A 12,656-nucleotide genomic window follows, 5' to 3' on the forward strand; every position below is an offset into this window, starting at 1 on the left:
TTGTTGGTTTTTTAAAAGAATTAAAAAAGAAAAAGCAGAGGCTAAATAGCCACTGTCTTAAAAATCAACATTTTATGATCAATCCAAGTAAGTTAATACTTGAAACAAGACATTCTGGTTTACAAACTAAATTTCATTACTTCCAGTATATCCCAAAACAGAAATTTAATTTAATTTTAGGTTTCCAAATTAAGTAACTACCCAAAATACTGATCAAACTAAATGTTTCTGCTTTATCTTCCCAGAGAACACATTTATTTGATTCAAAATCAAGCAAAAATCTCTGCTGAAATCTTTTCATTAAAGGACATGAGAATAGTCACAGGAAACCTCACAAGCAGATCACAGACAATTAGTAAAACCAAAACGTTTAAGAAAAATAAGGATCTAGCTTTAGACCATGGCAACAGTTCTTCCAAATGATGCGCCCCTCTCCATCATTCTACTTTGTGATTTTACATTAGCACAGGAAGTGGCTTCAAAAGTAAAGCAACCAACTAATCACATCATTCATAAAATTACCAGGCAAAGACGAATAAAAATATGAGTACATTTGAATCAGGTGTTCAGACAACATGACTTCGGATGTCAGGGTCCATCTGGAAATATTGGTTCTACGTGTAAAGAATTTTAAAACTTATAGTCAGACAAAACTTAAATGTAGACATGCATTAGTACCCACTAATTTCAAAGCTGTTATGTCTACAAGACGGCAATCAAGGTTTGGCTTACATATGAGGTCTTCTGCCCCTTCGAGTTAGATGTGTGGATGAGTAAAGGTATGCAAGATCACCTTTTCTGGGCAGTGGAATGTGATAGAAGTTAGTAAAAGCTGAAGGAAGTGAAAAAAGCCTCTGAAAAAAGGGAAAGCATACAGCTTTCCTAAACTAACTTCTTCAAATAAAAGAAATCCAGAACTACGTTTAACCGTGAGCTTCAAGTTACAGTGAAGTTGTTATAGTCTTTTTATCATGATGCATCGCAACTGAGAAGTAGAGCATGGATTCTGCCCGACAGCTACAATTCAAGTCTTGCCCTGAAGAGAAACTGGAATAAACTATCACACTTTCAGCAGTGTCAACAAATTGTTAAGTATGGTTGAGGTAGGTCCCTAGCTTAGGTCTCAGACACACTACACAGAACAAGTTACCTGGGCTGATGAGCAATGCAGGGGCAACTATACAGCTTCCAACACCCCTAACCACTCTGGGCATCTATACAGAGTAAGTTTTACTAGATGTTATTTTCATAACTATTACAAAAAGTAAGGAAAAGCACCATGTATTTTTGTTGCTGAAGACACATTCTAGAACAATGATACCTTTTCAGTGCTTGGTGCCAAAAGTATTTAAAAGAACAGTGTTCACTGCCATTGGTGCCAGCCCAAACTATTGTTAGCAGCAACCTCAATGCCAGGACTGTTCCTCTGGAAGGTCACTGCACTCAGTACAGAAACACAGTGTCTAGTGTAAGGAATACCATTGACTAAATTTGACGACCATAAAAACTAAACTAATGATTCAGACAGACTCCAGTGAATAAATATCAGTAATACTATGCTTCCAGCAGCTACCTGCAGAGAATTATGCTTGAAATGTGACAGCTCAATTTTTAAAAGGCTTAATTATTCCAGCTAACATCCTAAACTTACTGCCATATACTATGCGTGTGCTTTAAAGTGCCAATATGAAATAAAATGCTGCAAAAAGAAGTTTGGTAAGATTATTAAAGTAAGTAGCTCAATAAATTAGTTAAACTGGATTCAAATAACAAAGAAACAAAAGATAAGGAGGGAAAGCATCCAAGGAGGTCAGCTCATTTTGTTAGCTGAAGCCACAACAGCGGGTGAGGAAACAATTCTCAGCTGTATGACAAGTCAACAGTGCAAAACCTAAAAGCTTTAGAATACATTAAAACACAGCATTTTGAGATGCAGGGTAGAACTCATGCCTAGCTATCAGTATTCTGCATGTTTGAGAAATAACGTAAAGAAGCAAGTAAGCTTGATGGGGGCTGGGAGGAGGCTACAGAGGAAAAGGGTTAAATTCACGAACCTTAACTATCTAGGTCAATCAAAAGTAATAAAAAAAATAAAGTAGTAGTATTATACACAGAGTTACCGCCAAAATCAAAAAAATCTTTTTTGCTGTTGTTTTTTTCTCTTCAAAACAACACACCTAAAACGCCGTTTGTATTGTTTCAGCAACCGAAGAAAACACGGAAACCTGAACTTGTGAAACGGCCGTGCCCGTTTCTAAGGCTTCCCAAAACGCTGCCTATCCGACGAGCCCCCCAGAGCCGTCATGCCCCTAGCCCCGCGGAGGGCAGGCCCCTCCTCCCCGGCCCGCCAGGCCCCCCCGGGGCCAGCGCTGCCCCGTTCCCCACCTCCCGTGGCAGGGAGCGGCCCCCCGCCGGCAGGCAGCGTGAGAAGGGCCCGGCCCGGCCCGGCCCGGCCCGGCCCTCCGTCCGTCCCTCCCTCCCTCCCTCCCCCGGGATGCCCGCAGCCCGGCGCAGCACGCTCCCCCCGCGCCGCGACACCGAGGAAGGTTCACGGAGGCCCGCCGCGCCCCCTCCCCGCCCCTAGCCTCACCTTGAAGGGGTTGTTGAGGTCCGGGTCGGCGAAGGGGTTGCTGTCGAAGTCCGACATGGCGGGGGCAGGCGGGCGCTGCGATCCCCGGGGTGGCGGCTCTTCCCCTGCGGCGCCCCCGACACTCGCCGGCTCGCGGGCTGCTCCCCGCCCCCCCCCCCCGCCGCTGTCACCAGCCACTGCGGCCCGGGCCCCAGCCCGCCCCCTCCGCCACCCGCCAGCCACGGAGAGCCGACCTCCCAAAATGGCCGCCCCGGAAGTGAGGTTAGAGGGCGGGACGGGCCCGGGACGGGGAGCGTTCGTGCCCGGGGCGGGGCAGGCGGCGAGCCAGGGGTCGGTGGGTGTGCGGAGCGATGGGTGCTCGTCGCTCTTCTTGGTCCGCCGGGGCTGATGGCGGGGTTCTGCCCCGCCGCCGGCGCTTGACAGCGCCAGCCGGGAGCCGTGGCGGGGGGAGGCCCGGGGCTTCCCGCCTGCGCCGGGCCCGCCGCGGCAGCCGGACGGGGCGTGCTGGCGTTGCCAACGGCCGTGGCGGGGGTGGGGTGGCTCGCCTCGGGCCGCGGCGCCCGGCCGGGCAGCTGCGAGGCGCCGGCTCGGTCAGGCTAACCCCCGCGACTCGTCAACCGTATCTTGGGGCTACTCGGTACCGTGCGGACAGTACGCAAAGGGGGCCGGTGCGCCGCCCCGCCTTTCTTCCCTCCCTGCCCCCCTCAGAGGGAGCCGGGACAACCCCCCGCGTCTGGAAAGTGAAATGTACATGCGAAGCCTTCAAATTTGAGGCTTATTTGTTAAAACACAGATTTATTCTCTTGAACCGTGCTCCTCTGGGCTTGTGTTGTGGTTTAAGCCCAGCCATCAACTAAGCACCAGGCAGCCGCTCCCTCACTCCTCCCAGCTCCCAGTGGGATGAGGGGAGAATCAAAACAAGTAAAACTCGTGTTGAGGTAAGAACAGTTTAATATCTAAAATAAAATATAATAACAACAATAATATAATTAATTGCAATTAAAGGGAATATAACAGATAAATAGAACCCAAGAAGAAACAAGTGATGCACAATGCAGTTGCTCGCCATCCAATGATGGATGTCTGAGCAGCAATCCACCTCCTAGTTTATATACCAAGCATGACATTCTGTGGTATAGAATATCCCTTGGACTAGTTCAGGTTGGTTTCTTGTGCACCTTCTTGCTGGCAGAGCACAGGAAATTGAACCTAGTGGAAGTGCTATGCAGCAACAGTTAAAACCTCTGAGTGTTATCAGCATTATTCTTGCATTAAACCCAAAGCACAGCAGTGTACCAGCTACTAGGAAGAAAATTAACTCTATCCCAGTCAAAACCATGACAGCATGATAAATAGCTTGCCAAGTGTACGGCTTCTCAGATGTCTTCAACAAAGGTTCAACAAGGGCTGTCAGGAGGGTATGGCTTTGAACCACGGTCACAAAATCCGCCTTACACAGGTGGATACATTAAAAGGGCTTCCTGGAAGTGTTCAGCCATTTTGAACTGTTTGAAAGACTTTTCAAGTACTTCATCAGAAATACACTGCAGTTGAAAAACCCTGTCCCAATTATGCAAATGAATGGGAAGAGCTGTTTGAAGCACTGGAGAACCTTTGGTTCAGAGCCATGGTTGGTGGTTCAAAAGATGCAACACTATCGATGCAACACTTTAAAAACCAATCCTGATTTTCTTTACATGCTTTCTAAATAAATTATTTAAATTTTAATTTAAATGCAAAAAAAAATATATATATTTGAGGCAGGTCAGACAAAAAGAAATTGCTATGAAAGTAAAACTGGACTTTTAACTTCTTGATATTCAAATGTGATTTTTTTTACCACATAATAATCACAGACTAACTGTCGGGCACACTATCCAGGGTTTCTTGAAGGCTAACTCAGAAAGTTAACTCTTTTATGTATTATAAAGGCTCTACATATATCATTATTCTGATCCTGACACTGGCAGTCATTATGTCGTGGTTTAGGCCTGGTTGGCAGCCAACCACAAGGCAGCAGCTCTCTCTCCCTTCCCCTCCGGCAATGAGAAGGGACAGAGAGCCAGGCTTGGGGTTCAAGATAGGACTGGGATGGGGAAAAATCCCCCTTTATGATCACGAGCAAAAGGCAGACTCGTTAGGGGAAGGAAAAAAAACATACATTTATTACAGACACTAACAACACATAACAGAGTAGGACAGTGAGAAGCATTGCCACATCTTGAGAACACCTTCCCCCACCCCTCCCTTCTTCCCGGGCTCAGCTCTGCTCCCGATATCTCTCCCTCCTCCCCCAGTGGCGCAGGGGCAGGGAATGGGGGGTGCAGTCAGCGCTGACACTTCCTTCATCTTCGGTGAGGGGAGTGTCCGGAACTTGTTCCTCCTGCTCCATCGTGGTCCCCCTCTCACAGGAGACAGTCCTCCACAAACTTTCTCCAACATGAGTTCCTCCCATGGGCTGCAGCGTTCCCCACACTGCTCCATCATGGGTCACTAACTTCCTCCGACTGGATTCTCTCCCACGGCTGCAGCCCTTCCTGAGCTGCTCCGGCGTGGGACTCCCCCACATGCTGCAATCCTCCCAGCGCTGAATTACAGCAGCGGGGCTACCTTTTCCCATGAGACCCCGGCCTTCTTCGGGCACAGAACCTTGATCATCTGAGCAGGAGCAACAGGCCATAAATCAATGTCTGCTCCACCGTAGATCTTCATGGGTGGCAAGGGGGGCCGCCCTGCCGTCTCACCACAGGATACAGGGGGGTCTCTGCTCCGGCACACCTCCCCCCTCCTTTCTTCCTCCGTTCCTCCACTGACCTTGGTGTTCATGCAGCTGCAGCAACTCCTCCTCACAAGTCCGACTCCTCCTCACTGCATCCCTTCTTAAATACGTTATCGCAGAAGTGCAGCCGATCGGCTCAATTTCCCAAACAGAAGTGGAGCTGACGTGGAGCTGGGGGAGCTTCGAGAAGCTTCTCACAGGGGGCCGCCCCGATAGCCCCCTCCCCTGCCACCAAAAACTCCACCACTCACGCAACCCAGGACACATTACAATGGTGGTGTTCTGTCAACAAGTCAGGAAAAATCCTACATGTACAAGAGAATTGATTTTGCATGGATCAGTAAAGAAAGCTATAATTGCTTCAAGACTTGATCTAATTTATGCTTAAGTTTTTCAATTATTTGTAAGGGACTGTCAGCTATAAGATGGTATGCAAATGGGACAATCATAAAAGCATAGCCTCTAAACAACAAAATACTTTCAACTTTTTGGTTCCTATGAAGTGTAAAATATTTCATACTTCAAAAAACACAAAGGCAGCTGTTGTACAATCAACAAAAGTACATTACAGTGTTAGTCACAGTCATTCATATAGCTCATTTATGGTGATGGCAAATTAAATCATGTTGTTTTCCAATATTTGCCCATGGCTCTTGTGGTAGATGCTAAAAATGTGGCGTAACACAATTGGGCTTAAAGAACCTGCTCAACGATATGCATTGATAGTTCAAAAGCTGTGTGCGTTGGCAACTGTGTATTTCCTCTTTCCGCTGAACACAAATGAATGAATGAATGAATGAATGAATGAATGAATGAATGAATGAATGAAGGTTTGGCTGAAAAGAGTATCTTTTCCTGTGTGGTTGCTGGTGGTTCAAATCATGGACATTGCGACATTTCTCTGATAACAATTTGTGCACAGTTAAAGGGGAATAATCTGTCATCTCATATGAGTTTCAAGGCAATAATGAAACTGCATTAGGATGTTTCTGGAAAGGACAATAAGTATTTTACAATTATAGAACTACGATAGTGCATTTTTGGTTGCTACTAAAAGCGTTAACTTTGGGAGATACCAGCTGACTGTAAGCTAATAGAAAATGAGAATTAGTTTATGCTTTCAACTAACTTAGTAGTTTGTACTATACATAAACAACATGGGCAATATAAATGGTCATTGTTTGGTGCTGAGGATTGATATTGTTAATTATTTTTCTCATCTTTCAAAAGAGCTACAGAATTAGAAAAGAGACATGATTAGCCAGGGATGTCCCTCCCCTCAACAAGTCCTCTCCGCACCATGATTTCCAAATAGTAGAATCTATTTTTTTGGTAAGAATTACTCACTTGCAGTTAACTAATTCTGGTATCAATCTGATTTTTATATGCTAATAATTTAATTGAAAAATAAGTTCTAGTAGAGAATGAGTAACACTATTTAGCTAAAAATATCCCTCAACTGAAAATTCCTCAACCTCCTGGAATTGGTTTCTTTCAGTGGTTTTTAGTAATTCTGAAATAGTTGCTTTTTTAGCAAGCAAAATTATCTTAATTTAAATTGGCCATTTTCTCAGAAAGAAGAGTTTAATCTTCACAGAACAGTTAATTTGAACTACTTGTGTGACTACTGTATTTGTATACCATATTTAAGAATTCCTGCATGAGGAACTGACTTGATATTATTCCTTCAAGTCTCAGTTCTCTAAATTTTCTGTCACTTGTGGAATTTACAGTGTTTATGCCAGCCTCAGATGGTGGCAAGGAGTGCTCAGATCAGCTGAGAGGAAAATCTATCAGGTTTTTTTCCAACCAAAATGTTCAAATGGTGAGTAGACAAACACGTGATCTGTCTTGATCACTCTTGGTCCCAATAAAATAGATCAGAATTTTACAGAGGATAGACCTTCAAAAAATGAAACCAAGTTGTAACAAATAAGCCCTAGTAGCCCTTGTAAAGAAGTGTTTCTTTGCATAAAATGAAGCAGACTATGCAATGTCAAATGCAAGTGTAAGTGTTAGGAGAAGGCAGGCATGGAGAATGTCAGTGTTCCACATGAGCACATAGCTAAGGCTCTGCTACAGAAGTTGGGCAAAATGACTGTCATGGAAGACTGAACAACTGCTAGAAACACCTTGTCATGGTTTAACCCCAGTCAGCAACTAAAACACCACATGATACCAGCTGCTAGGAAGAAAATTAACTCTGTCCCAGCTAAAGCCAGGATACTCATGGTAGAAACAAAGAAGAGAACTCTATGGTCATGTAACTGCAAGTTACAGCTTCAAATTAGATCATGTGCAGACACCGATTTTAAAGTCTTGCTGAAAGTTTAGGAAGAAGACACCTAGTCTGTTAGGTAAAACTTTACTTGAAGAGTTATTCAATAACAGCTCCTGGGACAGTTTAAAATAGCAAGAACCTTTTTCTAGATTTTACAGCAGTGAGTTTTATTTGCAAAATGTTGGAAAGATTGAAAATTAGGAGAGAGAGAAGAGAAGCATGATAAACAGGCATTTCAGTGTAATACTTGAAGGTCATGAGTTGCAGTATTCCCCAAGATCTTTTGCCTCAGTTTAAAAGAAAATTGTGTGGGGAAGATAGGAGTAGAGGCAGAAATCACAGCAGCATTCAGAACTCTGAAAGTCTGCTACATGCAAACTCCCATTAAACCTCTCTTTCTCCTTCTTAGAATCAGTGAAGCCCTGATTCCACAACATAATAAATCCAGTTTTAGTGTGCTGATTGCTGAATCGTGTTTCCATCATGCGAAGTGTTGAGTTAAAATAAGCTTGTTTTAAATAGTCTGAAGAGGCAGCCTTAGTTTTTTTCTGGGAGCAGGGCAACTTTGCAGGTTCTTCTGTCAGAAGGTACACTTGCACCCTTTTCTGAGTAGAACCAGTTTAGCCAGCTTACAGGAGGTGGTGCGTGACCAAGCCAAACCTCTGGTGTCACCTAACAAGTGCAACAGTGAACACTCACAGGCTGGTGAGCATCTTGCCCTTTTTATGAGAACCCTGACTACTTTCTGAAGGCCCGCACTTAGATTTTCCCACTGTGTTCCAGAACTGTAGCAGTATATTTGAAATTCTTCTCTGTGGACAGCTTATCTCTTCAGAGGTAGGAGCAGGGTTCCCAGGGCAATAGCTGAATTGCAGCAGGGAATGGGTAACTGATGCATAGCCAGATTGTGGTCATTTTGCCAAAGGTCAGTCTAGTACTGCCAGTGATCTCGTACCCTGCATGCCCATGCTCTACCCCACTCTCTTGCTGTGGCACACTCTGTCTTGTATGCTCTACCCCAGACCCACACTGATGGGCCTCAGAGGCGGGTCATGCCCTTCAGAGGACCCAGAACTGAACTTTAGTTCACAACAGAGAACCAACATCTCATATTTGCTACTTGGAGTAACCAATTTCACTAGTGTCCAGGTGCTCTGAGAGCATGCTATGTAATAACAAAATTGGGTCATTCTTGATGTGAGCAGAGAATCATTTTTGCTGACCTAAGATGACATTGCCCAATGTCACGTCAATCAAAATGTAGGTTAGATGTGAAAAGTAAAAGCTGTCCCCAGTAGAACCATTAGTCTCTGTTACTCTTCATATTCCCCTTAGTTCTATTCTGCTCCACCTGTTCTGGGACTGTACAAAGAGTAGATCACCAGCAAAGCATCCTTCTCTGTTCTTCTTTTCTCCATAGACCAGTTACTGGTTTTCTTCCAAGGAGCAGAGCCCTTCTCCCATGGTAGGGGATGCCTGTAGTTTAGGAACGTGCAGGCACAGCTTACCTATCACCAGCAAGGTGTCTTCATTTTTCTCCCAGACAAACCGTCTGCGTGTTTCTCATCACACAAACAGCAAAGGTAAGCATAAGCACACTTACAGAGCCTAGCAATCCTTAGCACTGGCTAAGACAGCAGGATGTAATCATGTAAGAATAGTTATTAGTGCTGGAAGAAGACTTATGTATCTGTCTAGCTGGGGACTGGACAGTAGCAATTTTCCCCCTCTTGTCTAAAGAGTTGCGACACCTGTGTATGAAGTCACACACTGCCACCAGTGCTGTCCTTCAGAGGGTGACGAACCTACCATGGAAGCCAGCGCATGGGATCAATGAATAGTAAGCTACAGTGATGAGGGAAGATACAGCAAAGCAAACACGTGCTATTTGGGAGTGGGGAAAGCATTCTAGGCAGCGTTGGAGTGAAGCCAGTCAACACTAGCAGTCTGTGCTGCTTGCATATGTTCCTGTACCAACTCAAGAGTGGGAGGAAGAGAAGAAGCTAAGTCAAGTGATAAAAGAGCTAGTTCAGGCAATGAGCAGACCTCAGCCTCACCTGTCTCCTCCTCCCACTGTCTTATCTCTTGCAGTACTACACTGCAGATGCCTAGCCCTTTTCTTACACCTCTTCAATCTCTTCTTACATCCATACGTCTGAGGAAGAAGTACACTGGTGGACAACTGTGGGAATTGTCTAGACAGTAGCAGGTCTTGTGCTATGATCCCTTCCAGCCAAATTATTCTGGCAAAAAACTTTTCAGCATGTCTCACATACTTTCCAGTTTAAAGCTACGTGAATAGTTGAACATAAATAGTTGTCCATGTTTCCATTATTTTATGCTCTGCATTGCTTTATCATCACTTATATTTTCTTCATTGAGTGATTATTAAGTTGTAATTATTAAGCAATTAAATTCCAATTAGAAAACAATTGAATTGAAATTCTGGGATCTGGAAAACAATTCACGGAGGAATCTATATACATGTAAGGAGTGAGGGATTGAAAACTGTGGCCTTCAAATGTCAGGAGTTCTGTTCTGCAACACAGGACAAGGAAAAAGGCTTGAGAACAAAAGGTGTGAGGAATGATGGTTTCTTGGTTTCAATACAACTATGTACAGTTTTTCAGAACGAATGTGGGATTCTGTATAGAATAGCTCAGAAGGCATTCTTCACAGTTTGAGTCTCCTGATTCTGATGCACAGGAGCAAGTAGTTACTAATCTTCACACAAAGTCCAACAATATATCACAGATTTTTAGGCTTGGGGCAGGCTGGCCTGATGTCATTCTATTTCTACATATACCTATTCTCCCTGTATGTGACCATTAGTAGACAAGAAGGCTCATGCCTGACACAGAGGGTCTCAATACAGCTGCATCAGGACATGTACAGCTGTCGTTAGGTAAGAATCCATGTGTCTGATACTGCAGTCACTGCTCAGTCAAAAGAAAAAATTATGTATTGTTCTTGCAGTGCTGAATAGTCTCCTGACAGTGAAGCAGTGTTTTAAGGATAGTTGTTTCTGGCCAGCAGTGTGGGGGAAGTCTGAAAGTATAAACAGAAGACCAGGTCTCCCAAAGAGGCCAGTCCACAGGGAAAGAGGATGGACCAGTGAACAGCTGCACACACAGCAGTCAGAGCATCAGGCTTCTCCCCATCAAAAGAACCTCTACCATTAGCTCTTACTAAGTGAACAGTGGTGTTGGAAAAGTGCCCTTGTGTCTGAACTGACTCAAACCTGTACTCCAAGGTAATATGACAATGCACGACTGCAAACATGGAACCACAGCTTTACACAACAAGGGAAATTTAAGGCAGTCACCTGCAGTCTGAAGCTGTCTCAGATATAATAAAAAATAATTCCAATATTAAATCTAAGGATTGGCTGGTGAAATTAGTCTTGCAAATTACCACATGTCTGGGGAGATACAGTATGGTGAAGATATTCTGAAGGCTGCAATAGCAGACATGAAGCAAGGCTGACAGAAGGATTCATATCTGTATGATTTAAACATTAAATAAGAAAGATACAGTGTTGAAGGAAAATAAGGCAGATTTTGGTTTAATTTGGATAGGCATGATTCTTATGTTTTGATGTCTGCTTTTTATATAAAGAAGAAAAAGAAGTGATTCCCAGAAATGGCAGCAACTGGAAGGAGCAGAGCTGGCAGTAAACCATAAGTTAAGTAACCAGATATCCCAGTTCGGGTAGGACTATCTTCTTTTAATGACATGCACGGTTTTTCTCTGCTCAAACTTTATTCCTGAGAATTTTTTGGGGGGGCAATGACAAAACTACAAATAGTGGCCTATCACATGTAGTAGGCACATGACCTAAAACAGAGGTTGTGTGTTCTCTTATATGGCATCCTTTTATAAAATAAACCATAGAAACAGCAGCTTTCAGGAATCTCCGCTAACCTTTCTTTTGTGAAGAAAAACAACAAAAAATTGGATGACAGTCTATTGCTGATGGCATATATAATGTGGAGTTTGCGTTCTCCTTTTCAGGAGTTTATGTCCTCATGGGAGTTGTATGTAGGGTTTAGAAAAGCACATCTATTTAAGGGCTGACTTTTGAAAAATCTTTTGCATCTTACTTGTGTATGTAAAAAGGTGTGCAGGAAAGGGGAGGGAACTGAACAAGCAGTGAGAATGGACACAGAAAAGAGCTCTGGAAGTTTCTCATAGCTACTCATGCACACAGCTGTAGAGCATAGTTTGAAATGAGAGACACTGCACAATGGTTCATATAAAAGTACTTTTTATTTTATTAATAAATAACTCTTTCCTTTGAATTTGCCCTTTGACATTAATAACAGGTTATTAATCAGATCCTTAAGAGGAAAAGCATCTTGGCAGAACTAAAAAAAATCCACCCACTCATTTTGAGAGGCTTGTTTTCAGAAGGGGCAAATTAAGCATATGAAAAATGACAGATTTCAGTGTGCAGATTAGGCTTCCTCTGAAGAATAAGAAACATAAATGTTGGTTAAACTTGTGCCTCTTCAGATTTAAGCTCACTTAGAAAAGAAGGATATTTTATCTTTAGAATACAGTAATTGCTCTCTCTTTTATAATAATGGTAGCTCAGTTCATGCTTTCCAGACAAAAAGTATTGTTTCTTTAGAGCACTGCAGATCTCTGGAGGAAAGGATTTCAACATCGATTCAATTTTATACTGATTCCTTATTAGGACAGATTTGTTTTTAAAAGGGGTGAAGGAAAAAAAAAAAGAAGCAGGCATATCACTAAGTCTAACTGCTGGAAAGAGGAAAGAAATACAGTGAGGGAACCAGATTAGTCATTTTGTCATGACCCTGATCTGTTGCATACAAAAAGTGTTGTAATTATAATATTTAAAATGTTAACAGTTGCTAAAAGTTAATTCATTCAATGGTTGAATCAAGCCTCACTGGAAACATATCAAAAGTGGTGGAAAAATATCTTGCTGCCTTTGCAAATAATTCTGGGTCTCTGAAGCATTGCATAAAAGGGAAATA

The 12,656-nt window shown here is 43.3% G+C and overlaps 1 protein-coding gene across 1 annotated transcript in view; it reads right to left on the reverse strand.

Moving 5' to 3' along the window:
- SCAMP1 (secretory carrier membrane protein 1) overlaps positions 1 to 2,775 on the reverse strand; it is a 49,813-nt gene extending 47,038 nt beyond the window's left edge. The window contains exon 1 of the mRNA XM_033009107.2: positions 2,591 to 2,775. Coding sequence (XP_032864998.2) covers positions 2,591 to 2,647 — 57 coding nt within the window. The 5' untranslated portion in view covers positions 2,648 to 2,775. The remainder of the gene's footprint in view (positions 1 to 2,590) is intronic.
- Between the last annotated feature and the right edge of the window lie 9,881 nt (positions 2,776 to 12,656).

Source organism: Tyto alba, unplaced genomic scaffold (genome assembly GCF_018691265.1).
Source record: "Tyto alba isolate M040663 unplaced genomic scaffold, T.alba_DEE_v4.0 Super-Scaffold_42, whole genome shotgun sequence".
Lineage (NCBI taxonomy): Eukaryota > Metazoa > Chordata > Aves > Strigiformes > Tytonidae > Tyto > Tyto alba.